The sequence below is a fragment of the Protopterus annectens genome, chromosome 1.part2, assembly GCF_019279795.1.
Source record: "Protopterus annectens isolate FY-2018-M chromosome 1.part2, PAN1.0, whole genome shotgun sequence".
NCBI classification, from domain to species: domain Eukaryota; kingdom Metazoa; phylum Chordata; order Ceratodontiformes; family Protopteridae; genus Protopterus; species Protopterus annectens.
The window spans coordinates 289229588-289250521 of record NC_056727.1 but is presented as its reverse complement, the minus strand read 5'-3'; the positions used below and the strand labels follow the sequence as shown (position 1 = coordinate 289250521).

Sequence of the window (20934 nt, the reverse complement as noted above, 5' to 3'; positions counted from 1 at the left end):
GGCCATTGGGGGGGGCCCGGGTTTAAGGCCCAAATAACAAGGGGTAAAAAGGAAATCATGACTCCCACTTGATCTTTACCTGGAGGAGGGAACCAGACTTAAGCTGCCCAGCGGCAAGGCTGCAAGGGGCAGGGATAGATATAACATCATTGCAGTAGATCCTGGACCCATGGATCTGACACCTATGCTTTGGCTCTGAAACCGTTCCGAAGGCATAGGAACAGAACTTGACAGGGATGCTGTCAGAGTCAAAGATCAAAGAAGTAAAACTCTCTGGATATGACTCCAGGACTCTTGGGACTGTTGGATCCTGGGGCTCCAAAACTGAAGGATGGATCAGAGTAGGAGATAAGACTGTGTGAGTAGTGGCAGGAAGACTCATGGATCCAACTGGGGATGGAGCTGAGATAACTCCATTTGGATCTGAGCTCTGAGGAACTTTCACATCATTCTATCCACATCCACTTTGGATAGACTCCTGAAGGACCTGATGGATGAGGTGGTTGGCTGAGGTCTGGAGTGCTTTTTTGGTGTCTGCATAAAAGGTGAATGAAGCCTAGAGGAGAAAGGCTCTATTAGGAACTACTTCGGATCTGTAATTTGAATGGCTGGACAAGCAGAAATAACGATAGTATCAGATGGTTTTGGATCAGAGTGCTTAGGATCCACAGTATGTCTTTTCGGATCCGACAATTTAGTCTGTGCTCCAACGGAACGTTTGAAGGCTTACTGGGGGGGTTTGAGCATTTAAACAGGAGAAGATGAGGGAGGACGCAAACCCTAAAGAACAAGTTTGTTTCTCCGGTCAACTACAGCTTGTGAGTTAAAAGCTGCACAGATTGAGTGGCTTGTGTTTAAATAAGCTGGTTCCAAGCAGTAAACACCCTCCTTGTGGGCATCAGAGTTAGAGATTTTATGCCCACATGAAGTGCATTTTTTGAAGCCTGTAGGCCTGTCAGCCATAACAGTACAAAAACTGTATGAAGCGAAAAAGAATAGAAAAGTAAGAACATTTTTTTTTTTTTGAAGGGGAGAATACTACCAATAGTAAAAAGAATTTCCCTGTTGAACATGGTAGGAGTGACAAGAAAGGAGAGAAAGACAAAATACCAGCAATGGTAATTAGAAAAGATTTCTGTTTAAAACAGTAGAAAGCCTGATGCAAAAAGTCTGCACAACTATGAGGGAGGTTTAAGAAAGGAATTTAGATAGAAGAAATAAAGTTTATTACTTGCAGAAGTAACAACAATTAGTGAACACGCACTTGAGAAACTGATATGACAGAGTGGAAACATTCTATGTCAACTCTCCATCCTAGGGGAAGTCAGGCAGCCTGATGACTTCAGTGCTAGCACCTTCACAGATATCAAATGTCTGACATACAGGAACCAGTCAGAAAAGTGCTCTTGGGTATGCCAAGCTGATAGAAATTCACACATCCTCTGGGGAAGGCATTGCAGGCCTCCATGATGAAGTCGATGCATGTGAGAGTTACCCGGGACATGGTTACAATTTTTAGTAAAAATCCTTCCCCTTACCAGTATGTAAATCAGAATGCAATAGCTTCTGATTACTTAAGTGCGTCCATGTAGTTCCCATGCCTAAGGACAATTACAGCCTACCTTTAAATTTAAATAGCTCTATAGCGGGAAGGGTGAAACAAGATCCTTAGTCCACTGGAATGAGTCTGGCATTTACCAAAGCAAAGGATAAGCTCCAAGTGTAACTGACGAGTAGGGATTGGAAGAACCAATGCAACCTTAATGATTGTCTTAGTGGCTCAAGCAAGAGAGGCAGTAGGCATGGTGCAGCTATTCTTTCTGCATCCTATAAGAATGAGTAAGCCATTCCAGATCTACAAGAAAAACAATAACTACAACTACAAAAACAAATGTCAAACTTGACATCCTGTGATAAAGAATTACAGGACACACCACTTACAGAGTAAATGCAGTCTTCAGATCTAGATAATACGGAATTATACAAAACTCACAAGCTGAAGTCATTAGAAAACTATTACAATGAATTAAGCATGGGAAAAAATAATCAAGATCTAAAAACCTATATCAGAGCACTCAAATGTACACTTATTTTTGTTTTAAGTCATATGAAATTTATTACTGTTTGCACCTTGGAGCTTTTCTCCCTAGGCCTCTTCTGAAAATGGACAAGTATCCAGTTGGACTACCCCGGTCAACAAATGTATAATAAATAAATAAAAATAAATAAATAAATGACAGACAGCCACAGGAAAACAAAACACTGCTGAAACAAGCTTTATTGTAAAATACTAAATGAGCACGTCCCACCTTTGTGATCGAATAGTCTTGTTTAGAATAAGCATGAAATTTACAAGATAATAAGTTGAGGCACTTGACATCATTATAGTCTTTAATTGTTACACAATTATGAAAACATAATGTCACCATACCTTTTATAACTTAATGGGAAGAGGTGATAACAGAATGGGGTGGATGGAAGTAAAGGAAATCAGTACTTGCTCACTAGCAAAAGGATGGGGTGGATGGAAGTAAAGGAAATCAGTACTTGCTCACTAGCAAAAGGAAGCCTGGAGGTTAAGCACTGGAAAAGGTTGCCAGAATGCTTACTGTAGATGAGTTATCCTGCATCCATGCAGCACATATGAGCTACTAATTCAGGGTCCATGTTTTTATTACATTTCTGTAGATCCATAAATGGCCAATCATTAGGGCAAGTATTCCATGAAAAATGTAAAGAGGATGATGACCTCCGCACTGGCCGTTGATGTGGACGTCAGCCTGGACTGTAACATATGGAAAGCAAAGTTAAAAGGGTGGAAAAATGACAGGGCACAGTGCAAGACATCACAACAGGGACCATGCAAAGGACAGTCTGGATAAATAATGTGTTTTAGACAAGGTAAACTGACCTAGCATTGGGTAATAAGGGTGGATAACATGACAGGCGTAAGAGAGCCAGGGTAAGTAACGTAAACATTCAAGTTAAACAGTAAGACATTCTTGAACTATCTGAAAATGGCAAATCCTTCTCCTCCAATATCTGTAGTGTGTTCAGTATCAGTACCTTGGTTGAGCTTTGCTGGCTCCTTGATTTGCATTCCATTCACAGAACACTGGGCGCCATTCAGTGGTATCAGATTCACAATGCCATCTACATGTTCAAAGATGCAATGCTCACTTTCCAAGTCAAGGCCATGAAGTACTAAAAAGCCCAGAAGGAAAACAGGGTTCAGATTATAATTTTTTTCACTTCAGACAGCAATGCTAAAACAGCAATATTAATACTTAATACCATAAAGCAAAGCAAGTTGAATTTATGTGTAACCAAACATACATAATCACAGAATCTACAGAATAAATTCATTGCTCATTTAAAGGGTACATTATTATTATCCCATCATTAGGGTACATATTATTACACCATCAAAAGTACATATTATTACACCATCAAAAGTATAACAATGGTTTTGTCTGATGTACAAGTAGCGTGCAAATTCATTCAAAAGGAGGCCATGCTTCTCAAGTGTTTAAAAAAAAAAGCAATAATATACAGTTTCAAAGTATCAAACAGGAAAAATACAAATAAAAGAAAACAAGCAGACACTTGCTAGCAACAAATGCAATAAAATAAAAACATTTTGTATGCTTGTTATATCTCCAGATACACAAGTAAATATTTCTGATGTGACAGTCTTAGAACATGTACTACACCTTATCTTTACATGCTACAGACAAAAAAAAAATGAGTAGAAGATGCGTCTTGGGGGGGGCTGAAGTTAAGTGTGCAAAACTGATTTCTGGGTGTACTTCTGAAGAGCATGCGATACTAATTTAATATAAATACCAGAAGTGAAACACTATCACTAACGTCACTTCGTAGTCACTCTGTGAATAGACCATTCTCTGGAAACATCTTATGTACTACCTGACAGTACTGGATAAAGTTCAATTTACCGATATCCTGTTCTGTTTCAGCATCCTCACGACCAACATATGTTCTGCCCTCCTGATAAAAGAAAAATATTTTTAGTCATAAATTAGACTAGAAGACAGAACTTTTTCTTTTTATGTTTTAAGGTACTGAATTTATGCTTCACTTTTCTGGTCTCCCCCTTACACAGAAGTCTTCCTTCGCCTCCTGCTTGTTATATTAGCTACTTATCTCAGTTTTTTTAATGAATGGACTGTTACAAACTAAAAATGCATTTAACTTTTTATATACTTTAAAGAAGCAGGCATTTTTCCTGATTTAAATAGTAAAAAAGTGGCAGAGATATTTTATGAGCATGTAATCTGCAGAAATGAAATTTACTCATGTGAACACGTTCCTTTACATATAAATTAACTGTATGTATATATGTCAGTGCTTTCATTAAGCATACTCTGCATTTTGAACAGTTCAATACTTACACAGCTCAAGAAACAACAGCATTAATTAAAAACACATGACAAACAAGTGAATACAAAGACTTAACAGTTAGTACAGACTGCAGTCTAGGACAAGAAATTACGGTTGTGTAAGTAAACTTACCATAACAGTAGATGCGCAAATGTTCACTGCTGCAGTAGCCTTAGCTGTATGGGTTACATACTGCTAAGGATATAACAGATGGTCAAGCTTCTAAAGCCCATGTGCCCAAATCATTAGTCAACTAAAACAGACCTGACTATAAAGTCAGGCTTGGACACCAAGGCCTTCAAAGTTTCATGTCAACAGAGAGAGGGAGGGAGGTTAAAAGCCCTTACATGGGCAATGCTAGGAAAACAAGGACCACCCACTCTGGCAAAAAAGACATACAAATACAAAGGAAATGGAGGGAGCAGATGCTGCAGCACTAATCATCTGGACATTTACTGTTATAGTAAGTTGACTTACATTATGTTCATTTGTTCACTGCTGCAGTAGCCTTAGCTTTATGGGTAGATAACCATAGCTTACCCTGATGAGGAGGAGGAAGGATGAGGGTCCAGGAACTCCTGGAGAATGGTCATAGCAAAGCCTGTCCCAAACTTGGAGAAGGAATCTAATTTATAGTGCTTTGTAACTGTATGCACAGAGGACCAAGTTGCTGCTTCCAGAATAATTCCAAAAAGCCACAGATGAAGGCAAGGCCCTGGTAAAATGAGCCTTGACCCTGCTTAAACTACTAGTTACTGGCTGAAACCTCACAAAACTGGACAAAAGGCAGCTCAATGCTTCCCACTCCCACTGGTAAGCAAGGTAGCTTCCCTTCCCCCAAATAAGGCAAGGTAGCCCGAATAGTTTAAACCTGCTTAACCGGCACTGCCCTAGTGTGCAACAGTGGCAGCTCCGCGCTAAATCGCTCTAAATCTCAGAGTTGCTGATTCGTACAGCAAACACTTATAAATGCTATGAATCAGCTACTACAGCTTACACAGAAGAATTTGCTACAAATACAGTCAAATAGTAACAAACAAGGATTCCAAGTGCAATATTAAGTTAAATGCAGTAAAAACAGCTTCAATGTAACAGAAAGGCAGGCGAAATACAGTTGCTAGGTATTCAGATGTGGAAAGCAACAAAAAATACACTTAGTATCAAGAAAAGTCGCTTATTCAGCTCTCTGCAGCCTGGATTACTCTGCTGGCCCACGTGGAGTCTGTGCTGAGTAGGTACAAGCTTAAAAGTTTTAAACCAAGGGGCTGGAAAAAGCTAGAAACTGGCCCAAAACGACCAATAAACTACTAGATACTGGCTGAAACCTCACAAAACTGGACAAATGGCAGCTCAATGCTTCCCACTCCCACTGGTAAGCAAGGTAGCTTCCCTTCCCCCAAATAAGGCAAGGAAACAGTACACAGGAACTACAACCAAAGCCCAGGAATCAGCAACTCTGAAACTGGACTAAACTAGTAAAGCAGGAAAGCAAGGTAGCTTCCCTTCCCCCAAATAAGGCAAGGAAACAGTACACAGGAACTACAACCAAAGCCCAGGAATCAGCAACTCTGAAACTGGACTAAACTAGTAAAGCAGGAAAAACAAGAGATATTTTTTTTTCTTTTTTTCTTTTTTTCACAAAACAGGCAGAAACAGGTACAGCAAACACTTATAAATGCTATGAATCCGCTACTACAGCTTACACAGAAGAATTTGCTACAAATACAGTCAAATAGTAACAAACAAGGATTCCAAGTGCAATATTAAGTTAAATGCAGTAAAAACAGCTTCAATGTAACAGAAAGACAGGCGAAATACAGTTGCTAGGTATTCAGATGTGGAAAGCACACACACTATAGACCCAGTCTCACATAGTACCATTACAACCTCAAATCATAAACATAAACACACAAAGACATACTCGGAGGCTCTGATCAAAAATCTACCAAAACAGCAGAGGCCACCACCTCAGAACACAACACCCGCAACACATAGACCTCACAGTCAGAGTGTCAAACAGTCACAGCCCTTAAGGCCAAACACAATGCCAGACACACTAGTCATTGGTGACTCCATAGTCAGACACACTGATGTCCCGCTCACCAGACTGAGTAAGGAGAAGGTCACAGTAAGCTGCCTGTCGGGCGCTAGAATCCGCCACATAACGCAAGCACTCTCAACAGCAGGTACAAATATGACTCAGTCATTGTCCACGCTGGTGTAAACGACCTGAGACGTACCTCCTTGGACTACATGAAAAGAGACATTGAGGAGCTCTCTGATTATGTAGCCCAGGCAGGTATGACCCTGACCTTGAGCAGTATCCTACCTTCACCAAGAATGATGCCACAATACAGAAATAAGATGATCAGCTTTAACAATTGGCTTAAACACTGGTGTCATTCAAAGGGGATCCAGTATCTGTCTGCCTGGGATGACATGCTGGACAAGCCACGCTGCCCAAGGGACGGCTTGCACCTGTCACCCTGGGATTCCGGATATTGGCAAAGGCTCTTGCCACCCCATAGTGCCTTTTTAGGCAAGGCTCAAATTCTAAACCTACCACCCTAGAACACAAAAAGGAAAAAACTAAGGGTAATGCTGCTCAATGCCAGAAGTCTAAATCTCAAAATGCACGCACTCGAGGCCCTTCTCAGTATGGAGAACATCGATGTCTGTGCTGTGACAGAAACCTGGTTCAAGGCTCCTGAGAGCACCCCAGCGCTATCAGGTTTTACCTCATATCATGCGTTCCACCCCAAAATCCGGACAATACCAAGAAAGGAGGGGGTATCCATATTCATCAAGGACACCCACACCTCAAGACTGGTGGCAACGACGATGCATCGGAGACCATCCAGGTGCAATTAACCATAGGCAAGACTGCTCTGCAAATTGTAGCATGTTACAGGCCACCCTCACAAACTCAGGAAACTCACATGGTCTTCCTGAAAACACTAGAGGATAAATGTATCACCAAACACCATCATACTAGGTGACTTCAATTACCCTAATATAGACTGGGAACACTACTCAAGCCCAAACACCCTAGCCCAAAAGTTCCTGGAATTCATAAACTCAAATGCCATGGAACAACTAGTCACCATCCCCACAAGAGGAGATAACATACTTGATCTCATCATCACGAACATGGGAGCACAATGTTCAACACCGAAGTATACCCCTCACTGGTGAGATCAGATCACAAACTAATCTCGCTGGAGGTCCTCATCCCACCCCCACCTGAAATAAAAAAGACCACAGTAAAAAACTTCTCAAAAGCTGACTTCACACTTCTAAAGACTAGTGTGGTCTCCTTTCAGGCCCCGGAGCCGGTGGAAAACAATACTCAAGCCGCTGAATCACTTACAAACGCCTTCTACCAGCACCTGCAGGACTGCATGGATAAGGCAATCCCAAGCAAAACAAAGACTCTTTGTACCAAAGGCAAGCGTCCAGTCTGGTGGACCCCAGCCATAAACAAACTCTACAACAAAAGGAGGAAGCTACTACAAGATAGAGCAAAATCCTTAAAAGGTAAGACACCCTTGATCACTATAAGTAAAAACTAAGAGCTCTCATAAAATCATCCAAAGCAAATTTGAGAGAAAAATAGCTAAAGACTCAAAAGACAATCATAAGGCCTTCTTTAGCTATGTTAGAAACCTAGGAGGAAACTCCCAGATATGCTCAGAACTAGTTCAAAATGATGTGAAGATTACTGATCCTACAGACATTGCCAACATACTGGCTGACAGGTTCAGTCCAAAGTTCTCCCCTCCCCAAAAGGAGAGATATCTATACCAAATGAGTGCAGCCCCCAAACATATCCAGCCCAAGTGAGAACTGCTCTCTCCAAAGCAAAAACACAGCATCCATGGGACCCGATGGTGTCCCCGGCTGTGTGCTCCACGAACTCAATGAGGAATTAAACCCACAGCTAGGGCAGCTGTTTAATCAAAGTCTTACCTCTGGATAACGCACCCAGGAGTGGCGCACTGCAACTGTGGTCCCACTTCACAAAGGCGGTGCCTCCACAGACCCTGGAAATTACCGCCCATTAGCTTGACAAGCCTTATCTGCAAAGCCATGGAGAGGATCATAATGGACCTCATAAATAAAGACATAGGGAATTTGCAGACTTTGGATCCAACCCAGTTTGGCTTTGTCAAAGGCAGATCATGCCTTTTAAACTTGGTTGACTTTTTGAAACAGTCACCAAAGCCATTGATGAGGGAAAGGCAGTCCATACAGCCTACCTCGATCTGGCTAAGGCCTTCGATACAATACCCCACTCGGGTATCATTGAAAAACTCATCAGCTTAAATGTTAACCCATACATCACAAGATGGGTTGCAAACTGGCTGAGTGACAGAACCCACAGGGTCAGAGTTGCTGGCGCCATGTCAGACTCAAAGCCTGTCACAAGTGGTGTCCCACAGGGCTCAGTCCTGGGCCCACTCTTGTTTGGCATCTACTTTTCCAAGTACAAGCAAACACAGGAGGGTTATGGCTGACAAAGTTTGCAGATGACTGCAAACTGGGCCATAGTAGAAAACACATCTGACACAGATATCCTTCAGAAGGGTCTCACAGTAACGGATAACTGGTGCCAGAGCCACGGCCTAAAGTTAAATGTCAAAAAATGCATAGTCATACCCTTCGGGAAAAACAAGGTTACCCCTAGCTACCAAATAGGTGGCAATCCACTGAGCACAGAAGAAGTTATCAGGGACCTGGGGACCCAGGTTGATAGTAGTCTGTCATTCGACACCCATGTAGCTAAAGTAGTTAGGAAGTCCTTCTACATTGCCCACCTTATCATGAAGGGATTCTCATCTAGATCAAAGAGGTCATAGTCTCCCTTTACTCATCACTCATCAGACCAATGATTGAGTACAATGCCCCATTCGGAATGTATCTGACCCGACACTTGCAGCAGCTGGAGAGGCCACAAAAGTTCCTCACCAAAAGGATAAAGGGTCTCAAAAATCTGTCCTATGCTGCCCGACTGAAAGAACTCCAGCTCTATTCAGTCGCTTACCGCTTGCTCAGAGGTGACCTTTGCCTAACATACAAGGCCATGTCAAACCCAGATTTGATGAATATGCTTCACCTCAAAAAATCTAGATCCATCAGAGCCACAAGGGCGGGAGACTTAAACCTCGACACGGCTATTAATAGGACGTGCTGGAGGGATAGATTCATCACCCAAAGACTCCCTATGCTGTGGAACAAAATCCCGGTACATGTGAGGCAGAGCACCTCGCTGGCCTTGTTCAAGAGAAATCTTGACCAATGGATGGGAGATCGCAGATATACCCCAGGAATTACCTCAGTGTCACTGCTCGACAGAGGCACAGCAAAATAATGGGTATAGTTCCCCATACTAAAGGGGTGGCGTAAGCCACAAAACAATGGGCTAGGCTTATAAATGCTCTCGGGCAGATAGCCTAGTATGAACCTATGAACCTATGAACCTAAAAGGTAGTAGCATCAGACAACCATTTGAACACAGTCTGCTTTGCCACAGGTTGTCTTTTTTGTCTCACTTTCAAAAGAAATGAACAACTGATGGGAATTCCTTAAAGATTTTGTTCTGTCCAGATAGTACCAGTGTTGTCTGTGGAAATCCAAGGTATGGTGCACCCCCCTTCCCCTATTTTTAGCTTCTGGAAAGAAGACAGGCAGTTGAATAGCTTAGTTTAAGTTAAGCTTGGATACTATCTTAGACATAAATGAAAGATTAGTTCACAAGTAAACCCTGTCTTTGTGGAAATGTGATAAGGTTGACCAACCTTAAGAATACTCTTCTAGTGGAAGTTAGAGCAATTAGTAAAACTGTTTGCCATGTCAAGAACCTCAAGTTAGCCCTGATGAGTTGATTCAAATGGAACATGAGTTACTTTTTCTAACACAAAATTAATTAAGATCCCAAAGAGTAGAAATCTGTTTTCTAGGAGGCTTTGCGTGCAATACTCCTTTCAAAAATATTCTGATACGAGTCTGCACTGAAAGAGGGAGATTCATGGGCAGACATGCTGAAATGGCCAAAACGTGAACCTTAAATTAGGGTAAGACAGACCAGAGGATAGTAACTCACACGAATAACTTGGAACCAGAGAAACACCAACCAGGAATGGGTGTTTGTTCATTTCTTGGCACCAAACAGAAAACCTTTTCCTGGCACCAAACAGAAAACCTTTTCCATTTACTAATATAATATTTTCTAGTTTCAGGTTTTCTTTCCCACTTTAATACCTGCTGTACATACACACAAAAATAACGTGTCTAGAAGTTAAGATTCTATCAGTCAGGCAATCAGTTGTAGTTTGGGGTCCTGATGTATCACACATCCCTTATTTTGTGAGATTAGATCAAGTCTGTGAAGAAACTTTGGTAACTTATCTGGCCATTTCCAGTTGAAGGGAGAACCACTGCTGCCTGGGTCAGAAGGAAGTCACCGAAACAATCTCTGAGAATCCCTTCTGAATCTTCAGAATTACCCTGAATATTAGTTGAAGGGGTGGAAAAGCACATCAGAACAATACTGTTCATGGACAACAAAATGCATCTGTCTTCCAAGCCTTGCTGCATGCAGTCCTGGAGAACAATTTTGCCAAATGATTGTGTGTGGAGGCAAAAATATCTACTTGAGGTCTACCCCACATTTGGATTAATAACTGGAAGACCCCCTGATTCAGTTTCCATTTTTGAAGGTCTAGCCTGGTCCTGTTCCAGCTTGGCAGCCACAAAATTTTAATATGACGGTATGCAACATGCCTGTAGCATGAGACTGTGCTGAAAAGCTATATACCAGGTAACCTTGGCTAGTCTGCACAGATGGTAAGATTTGCTTCACGCTTGCTTGTTTACATACTATGTAATTGTGGTATTGTCTGTAAACACTTGAATTGGTCCCCAGAAACCATAGATGACTGAGATAACAGCATTAAGCGTTCCAACATCTCTTTGATGTTTACGTGTTTTGGCCTCTCTTTCTGTTCCAAAAACAAAAATCCTGCACTTTTATCCCCATAGAAACTGCTCCTCAAGCTAAGTCTGAGGAGTCTGCTGTGGCCAACAGTGCACAGGGAGAATGGGAGACATGGATTCTGAGAAATTTGGTGTCACTACCAAAAAAAAACTCCTCCTTCTTCACAAACCCCAGAAATGGAATTTGAAACGTCAGGTGGCAGTGTTGTTGACAACATACAGATTTTGTGAATCACTGGATTTAAATCATGTATAGTCTTGCAAGAAGCATCATGAGAATTATAGAAATCAAAAGACCTTATGAATGCCCTCGCTGAGACATTAGTATGGGTGGAAAAACTTGGGAATATTTCAGTATGAATCTTTTTTTTTTTCTATAGAAGGAAAGCTCTTTGAAATGAAGTGTCCAAGAGACACACCGGAAAATAATCCTGTAAGATGATGTTAGTCAAGACTTTGTGAGGTCTCCTGGAATTCCAGTCTGTGTAGGAGATACCCTGCTCACGGGAGATATTTTTGAATTTGAAAAAGACTATGCAAAGATGAGCAAATTTTTGAAATAAGGAAAAATGTTCAGTAAGCTATCACTGGAGCCAGGCACTTTATATAAGTACTTGGAGTAGCAGATAGATCAAGGGGTAATGCAGAGAACTGATCATGTAATCCAAACACAGAAAATCTTAAAATGTACCTGATATCTGGAACTAGAGGACTATGATGACATAAAGCTTTTAAATCCAAGGTTACTAGAACACTCAAATGGGGAATAATGGGTAATAAGTTGTGACATGGCAGCATTTTGAACATGGGTACTATCCCAAACATGTTTATATAGGAAAGAGCCAGAACTAGTCTCCAAGAATCTGCTTTCTTAAGCAGTAGAAACATTCTTGAATAAAACCTTTTCCTAACGGAGGAGGAAATAGCACTTGTATCAGTCCCTAGAACATATGCTGAATGACAGGAGGGAAAAGAAAATCTTGGCCTGGCAGATGAGAGGCAATACCTCTGAAAGGATGAAGAGATTCCCACTGGCATATGAAACTTTGACAGATTTCTCTCAGAACCCATTTGTCTGAAACTGTCTGTTGCCAAAAACAGAAACGGAGGTTCAGACTTTCCAGAAGGATTAAGGGACCACTGTGTGGGTCCTTCATACAGTCATTTAGACTGTCCTTTGCTCATGGGAAGGGTCCTGCTTTCATTTTGAAGCCTCCCTGCATTGCTTTTTAAAATGCATGCTTAACAGAAACTTGTTGGAACTGTTTACTTTGCTTTTTAAGAAGACTGTAGAGGAAACTTTAAATTCCTTGATAAATTTGGAAAATGAGATCCCCTAAATCAGCTTACTTCTCTCATCACAATTCTTATGGATATTCAAGTCTTTATTCCAAAGGTGAATTCAAGATTTGATTTTTTTAAATCTTGTGGAAGATTTTGAGAACATAACCAAACATACTTCCTCATAGCAGTTCCAGTGGCAGCAGCCCTGGAAGTAGCAATAACAGACTCATATGGCCATTTTAAGCAACAGGCAGTCATGTGAGGCACAGAAGCAACCAAATTACACAAAGCAGATTTGTCCTCAGAAGAATCATAAGCCAAGACACTTTTCGTACTCTCAAATGAGCCAAGCATAACTAAGATATCAGCTTGCCAGGTGAGAATCCTAAAGCAAGTGTTGCAGAAGAACACACTTTTTCAAAATCTATCAAAATCCTCCCCCTCAGTAGCAGAAGGAGAGGGATTAGTATAGCAGCAGCTAGGTTAGCTAAAACAATCTGGGATGAGTGTATAAAATGTAAATGTCTGAGGAAAACTATACAATCAATTTGCTTTCTTGGGGACAACATGCTGAATGTCAGGGAAATTGCAATCTGTGACAAAAACATCCTGTAAAGCAGATAGAACAGGACAAATAAATGCAGTCTTTGGAAATATCAGTAGTAACATATAATACTTCCCAAGGGACTACAAAAAAATCACATTTCCCCACTGAAACAACTGATTCATTCTACAAATAGCTTCAGAGAAAGGCAATCGTTCACAGTACTGTGCGAAGCTATACTCTCCTCAGAATCTGTATCAGGATTATATGGAAACAACATACAATCGGTGCCTTCAGAATAATTTTGAGGTTCAAACTCTTGAATATCTTCAGAAAATGAAGAACCCCTATTTCTTTTACCGGAAACAGTCATACATGAAGGGTCAACAGCCTGCACTAGATCTTGAGCTAAGCTAATACATTACTTCTGTCCAGGATAATTGAGACAGGAGAAGATATATGTTTACGTTTTTGTATCCTTTTAGCAGACATTTCTGTAGAAATAGATCATTTATGCAAGCAAAAACCTTCACAGGGATGGGGACAATTTTCTTGTTAGAGTGGCATTCTCTGCAACTTCTCCAGTGACTGATAACAGTGGCTCTCCCTTCCCTCCAAAGGCATTCCAGCAGCCACAGAGGACATATCAAACCCCTGGTAAATGGTGACTGTAGACACTAAACCAGTGGGACCCTAGGTAAAAGATGAGAAGTTTGAGAAACCATCTTTGGCCAAAGCAGGCACCCACCTGTGGCTGAGGCACTTTAGCAGCCTGCAGTGGTGGCAAAGCTAGTGAACTATTTTATTTTCCCTGTGGCTAGAAGAAGGAAAATGGAGCAACTAGTAGGTTGCTCTACAATTAAGCCGGATAAGGTGTCAGATTCCCAGAGAACCCTGGTAGCAATACTTGCTCAAATAGAGAAGTTGTAAAAAAGTGACTTTTCCCCCATTAAAACACAATAAAAAATATTTTAAACACATACCCAGGCCCTCAAACAAAACAATATCACAACTTTTACCACAAAAAAAGTTTAAAGTTAATTTTAACAATACAATTTTACCAGAAAATTTAAAAAAGCAGCACTCACGTTTAAAAGTGAACAAGTGTCAAATGACAGTCACTAAAAAACATTTCCCCCAACTTAATTAAGTTTTACAAAAAAAAAAAAAAAAAAATCGGTTTTCAGCCATAAAAAGTGGAGAGTTAAGTTTTTTTATTTTGCACAGCAATGAAACAGTGTTAGTTGTCCATTAATCCATGAAAGCATACATAGTAGCATTTTCTTCAGCAGCAGAAAAGCTCTTAAGGGTTTAGTGACCAAACCTGACTTTTAGCTGACTCATTTCAGCTGAGTAATGGTTTAGGGGGCATGGAAGGTATCCTGAAAGCTTTAGAAGTTGACTGGCTGTTATATCCTTAGCAGCATCCAAACCATACAGCTTAGGCTACTGCAGGAAACCTTAACAACAACTAGGTGGTATCTTTAGAAAAAGGGAGCAGCAAATTACACAGAAATAAATGGAATTTGTAGAAATAATACATGCAGAATAATGTTCAAAAGGAGGAGTGAGGTTTAAGGGAAGGCAGAAACTGAGCAATTTATATAACTGTTGAACTGAAAAACTGTTAAAAAGAAAAAATATACATGGAGTGTTTAATCCAAGAATAGTACAAATGTCAATATGGTTTGTTTTTCTATTAATGTATGTGCCTGTATCTGAAGTGATAATTTAATACTGGTATTTAAAGAAAAGACGTACATTTCAGGATGACTGCTGGGTAGACCTACCGGTCTTTTGCAGCATTCTCTGCTGGGAGGAAACTGGGTAATGGGCCATCTCACCATTGCCACCAATAATTCTAAATACTTGGGGTCATCTCGGTGGGGGGATACAAAAGAGCTTGCTTCTTTATCACTGACATCTTCCATACAAAGTACAGTAGATTAAGGGTCAGTGAGGACAGCAGTAACGTTTCCCAAAGCTGTGATTAGGAGCTAATCTGCCTTTTGAGTGAAAGACAGTCATACTTCCGGTGATCCAAGAGATGGACTGGAATATTTTGTTGACAGTGGTTTGGAGTACATTTATAGGTTCATAGGTTCATACTAGGCTATCTGCCCTGGGGCAATTATAAGCCTAGCCCGATTCTGTATGGCTTACACCACCCCTTGATTTGAGTATACTGTGCCCTTTTTAAGGTTTAGTTTACTGTGCCTCTGTCTAATAGTGACACGGGTGTAATCCCTGGGACAAACCTACGATCCCCCATCCACTTATCGAGATTCTTCTTGAAGAGATTCAGTGAGGTGTTCTGCCTCACATGAACTGGAATTCTATTCCAGAGCGAAGGGAGCCTCTGGGTTATGAACCTGTCCCTCCAGCAAGTTCTATTTATTTCTGTGCTGAGGTTCAAGTCCCTCAGTGTGGCTCTAAGGGATTTAGATTTACTGAGGTGGAGCATGTCCATTAATTCTGGATTTGACATAGCTTTGTATGTCAGGCATAGATCGCCTCGAAGTAGGCGGTATGCAACTGAGTAGAGCTGGAGTTTTTTTAACAGAGCAGCATATGGCATCTGTTTGAGACCCTTGATCCTCTTGGTGAGATACTTTTGGGGTCTTTCTAATTGCTGCAGGTGTCGGGTAAGGTACATCCCAAAAGTGGCATTGTATTCTATGATGGGCCTGATGAGGGATGAATAAAGGGGCACGATTACCTCTCTTGATCTAGATGGGAAACCCTTCGTGATGAGGTGGGCTATGTAGAAGGTCTTTCTAACCACTTTGGCAACGTGGTTTTCAAAGGAGAGATTGCTATCAACTTGGGTCCCCAGGTCCCTAATAACTTTCTCTGTACTTAACGAGTTTCCACCTATGTGGTAATTTGTGGGCACATTGTTTTTGCCAAAGGGTATGACTATACATTTTTTGGCATTTAGCTTTAAACCATGGCGCTGGCACCAGTTATCTGTCTCTGTGAGACCTTTTTGAAGGATGTTTGTGTCAGCTGGAGAGTTGATTATGGCGCCCAGTTTGCAGTCGTCTGCAAACTTGGTGAGCCACAGTCCTCCCACGTTTGCCTGTACCTCGGAAAAGTATATACCGAACAAGAGTGGTCCCAGGACAGAACCCTGTGGGACGCCACTTGTGACTGGTTTCGAGTCTGACATGGCTCCAGCAACTCTCACTCTGTGGGTTCTGTCTTTGAGCCAGTTTGCGACCCTGTATGTTATATTGCATGATGAGTTATAAAGCTACAATGGGGACAGCATGCTGAAGTTCTCAGATGACGAAATCAACGTACACGTCTTTTCAGGCATTATACATTCAGAAGCAAAGAAATGTATTGTAGCCAGTCCAGTTCATATCATGCTGCTCTGCTAATGGCAGGAGAAAAAAAATGCCACACTCCTGTCACTTACACGTTTAAAATGTTCTAAAACCATTAAAAGCAAAACACTGTTGTTACAAGAAAATAAATAAAAAAACTTGGCATAGCAGCAAGTCTGATAAACTGAATTTCTCAGCTTTGGACCCAGATGCAAAATAAGTCTTCAAAAGTACCACATATTATGCTGTGATACAAAAAAAAATGAGCAAATCCACATTCTTCTTATAATCATTCTGTATTGTCACGAAAATTATCTAGTAAGACTGAAGTGGCTTAGCTGAACTGAAGGAATACAAACCAGTACTTCAATTTGTTTACACAATATGACCGAAGTTAATCTTCAAGAGCAAAGTGAACCAATGACCGACTTTCAGTAAATACATGTTACAAAAGAAAGAGAAAAAGAATTCTGAGACAAGCCACAACAGATACTTTCAAAAGCAGAACAATAATGTGATAACAGTTAAAGTGTATTTTTCAGACATGCTCCTGCACTGTGCATCACATTCATAAATGATAGTTTACTGCTACCAGAATTTTTTTAAACAATGTGGTAGTAGGACTCCCTCCCAAATACATTCATTAGCATATGTATGGTGAAAGTATAAAACCCTATGCAGTTCTCTCTTATATAATCAAATATGTGATGTAGCAAAACATGTGATTCCTTATATAATGAAGCCGGAAACAAAAAAAAAAAAAAAAAAGATAAGGAAACGATAGGAAAGCAACAAGACCAGAAAAAAATAAACACCTGCTGCAGAAGCCTCTCTCATAAATGTATTGTTATGGTACTCAAGTAAATGTACTGTCATAAGATGATTGGGATCTCACAGCAGATGTAAGCCAGAGTCCCAAGCCATGAAACCCAAAAAGAAAAATAATCCAGCCAGGAAAATGAAACAAAAGGGAAACTAATGACTGGATGTGCTCAACGTTTTCTGGAAATCATAAATTCCAGTGCCTTGGATCAACTTATCCACTCCCCCACCAAAGGCAGCAGTATCCTAGACCTGGTCATTACCAACATGGGCAACTGGTGTTCCACGCCAGAGGTCAATTCCTTCTTGGTCAGATCCGACCACAAACTAGTCACCCTAGACATCCCACCACCACCTCCCGTTAGGGGAAACCACCGTGAAAAATTTCTCCTAAGCCAACTTCACGCTTCTTAAGACAGACGTGGCAAACTTCACGACACCCATATTGATGGACAATAGAGGTACGACTGATGAATCCTATACAAATGCACTTTATAATCGCTTACATGAATGCATGGATCGTGCAATCCCTAACAGAACCAAGATGTTATCCTCCAAAAAAGAAAGCCAATCTGGTGGTTCCCCTGCCATAAACAAACTCTACAACAGAAGAAAGAAACTGTTGCAAAAAGGAGTAAAATCCCATGATTGGAGGAACTCCCTGGTCAGCCTCGGTAAGAAGCTGAGATCACTCATAAAATCCTCCATAGCTAGTTACGAAAACAAAATAGACACTGATTCTAAAGACAACCACAAAGCATTCTATAGCTATGTCAAGAATCTCAATGGCAACACTCAGATCTGCTCTGAGTTACAGCACAATGGCACTAACTATACAGAACCAACTGATATTGCCAACATCCTGGCAGATAGGTTTAGTGCTACCTTTACCCCCCTCTCATCCCCTAAAGGGCCCATCTCCATACCGGAAGAATGCAAAGTTCCTGTAATCACAGCTGCACAGGTAAAAAACACACTCTCCAAAGCCAAGAACACAGCATCCATGGGACCTGACAACATCCCAGGCTGTGTTCTACACGAACTACAACCCCACCTAAGTACCATGTTTAATCATAGCCTCATCTCAGACTTTGTGTCCACTGAACGGCGCACAGCAATGGTTATCCCACTCCACAAAGGGGAGAGCCACCACGGACCCTGGAAACGACTGCCTCATTAGCCTGACAAGCCTGGTCTGCAACGCTATGGAACGTATCATCATGGAACTTATAAACAATGACACTGGTAATCTCCAAACTCTGGACCTTACCCAGTTCATTTGTAAAAGGCAGATCATGTCTCCTAAACCTGATAGACTTCCTTGAAGCGGTCATCAAAGCCGTAGATGAGGGTAAGGTGGTTCACACAGCCTATCTTGATCTCGCCAAGGCTTTCAACACCATCCCCCAGTCTGGAATTATAGATAAACTCACTAAACTAGGTATAAATCTCTGTGTCACAATATGGGTTGCCAGCTGGCTCACTGACAGAACCCACACTGTGAAAGTAGCAGACTCCAAATCCAACTTCAGACCAGTGACAAGTGGAGTACCACAGGGTTAAGTCCTGGGTCCCCTCCTGTTTGGTATCTACTTCTCTGAAGCACAGGCTAACACAGAAGGTCTTTGGCTAATGAAGTTCGCAGATGACTGCAAACTAGGAGCCATAATCAAAACTCCTAACGATGTGGACATCCTACAAAAGGGCCTCACTGAGACAGATGCCTGGTGTCAAAGCCATGGCCTCAAGCTCAATGCCAAAAAGTGCATTGTCATCCCTTTTGGAAAAAACTCTGTATCCATGAACTACCACATAGGCAGTAGTCTACTTAACACCGAAAGTGTGATAAGAGACCTTGGGTCACAGGTGGACAGTAGTCTCTCCTTTGATAATCACATTGCCACAGTAGTCAGGAAATCCTTCTACGTGGCACACCTCATCACAAAAGGTTTCTCATCCAGGAAAAAAAGAGGTCATTGTTCCCCTCTACTTGTCACTCATTAGACCCATTAAAGAGTACAATGCCCCTTTTGGTATGTACCTCACAAGTCATCTACAATAACTGGAAAGGCCACAGGAATACCTCACAAAGAGGATTACTGGCCTCAAACAGATGCCCTACGCAGACCATCCCAAAAAACTCCAGCTTTACTCTGTCGCACATCGCCTACTCAGAGGTGATATCTGCCTAACATACAAAGCTATGTCAAACCCAGAGCTGTTGGACATGCTCCACTTAAAGAAATCCCAATCCCTCTGAGCTACACGCTCTAGGGACCTAAACATTGTCACCACAATAAACAGAACATACTGAAGGGATAGATTCCTGTCCCAGAGACTTCCCATACTCTGGAACAAACTACCTATCTATATCAAACAAAGCTCCTCATTAGCACTCTTCAAGATAAATCTTGATGATTGGATGGAAGATAGGAAATTCACCCCGGGGATCACTTCTGTGACTCTGCTCGACAGGGGCACAGGAAAATAATTTTCTTGGGTGGCGAAAGCCAGGGTACCGTTTGGCTAGGTTTATATAGGCCCTTGGGCCAATAGCCTAGTACCTACCTATGAACCTATGCATTTCTTCATATTCTTTTATTTTTGTATGCAACTGCTACCCAGACTCAACAATGCGATTTTTTTTTTTTTTTTTTTTTGGTAATGAGGAATCTAGGCCATAAACTGAGTGCCAGACAAATGAAAGATACAGCACAGAGAAAGAATTCAGAAATTACAGTGTAGAAAATGCAGTAGCAGTTTTGCATACTGTACCTGAAGGGAAAGGGAAGATATACATGTTGGTTTTGGAATGGACAGTGGCCTCAGAGATCAAACTGCCAACACACGCTAGATAATACAAAAATCCAGGAAGTTCCAGAAATATATTTACTTCTGCTTCACTAACTACTCTAAATCCTTTAACTATGTAGTCTATAACAAACTGAAAAAAATTCTTAGAGAAATGGATTTATCAGGCTCACCTTATTTGCCTTCTGAGGAATCGGTAAGCAAAACAAGAAGCAATAGTTAGAATTAAACGTAGAATAACTGACTGGTTCTGAATTGAGAAAGGAGTTCAACAAGCCTGTATACTGCCACCCTATTGATTTAATTTACATATTGAATATATTTTGCTAAATGCTGGATTAAACAATTCAGATGTTTGATCAAAACTGCTGGAAGAAATATTAATCTCAGAAATGAAGATAATTCAATTCTGATGGTTGAAAGTAAGAAAAGGTAAAAGCAAAAAAAGCTGGCTTTGCTGCTTAATATCACAAAAATTAAACTTATGTCATCTGGCCCTATGGGCAGAATTAATAAATGGCTGATGGGTAGATGTAACATGTCCTGGTATTCCTGAACAGAATGTATAGAAATGAGTTACATCCAGGTGGCATATTACACCTAATGACAGTTAAACACTACACAGATCTGGTAAGATGCATTATGTGAGCTGGATGCAGTGCTGGCTTCCATAAATGGACACTTACACCTAAAGAATGGTGAAAATATAGGACTCGTATAAACCTTAAGAGTCAACAATTCACC

The 20934-nt window shown here is 41.1% G+C and overlaps 1 protein-coding gene across 1 annotated transcript in view; it reads right to left on the bottom strand.

Annotated features, from left to right (window-relative positions):
- The window catches only part of KIF16B (kinesin family member 16B), a 3706250-nt gene that overhangs the window by 1690903 nt on the left and 1994413 nt on the right, over positions 1-20934 (bottom strand). The window contains exons 14-15 of the mRNA XM_044056090.1: positions 3957-4008; positions 3067-3204 (exon numbers count right to left, since the gene is read on the bottom strand). Coding sequence (XP_043912025.1) covers positions 3067-3204; positions 3957-4008 — 190 coding nt within the window. The remainder of the gene's footprint in view (positions 1-3066; positions 3205-3956; positions 4009-20934) is intronic.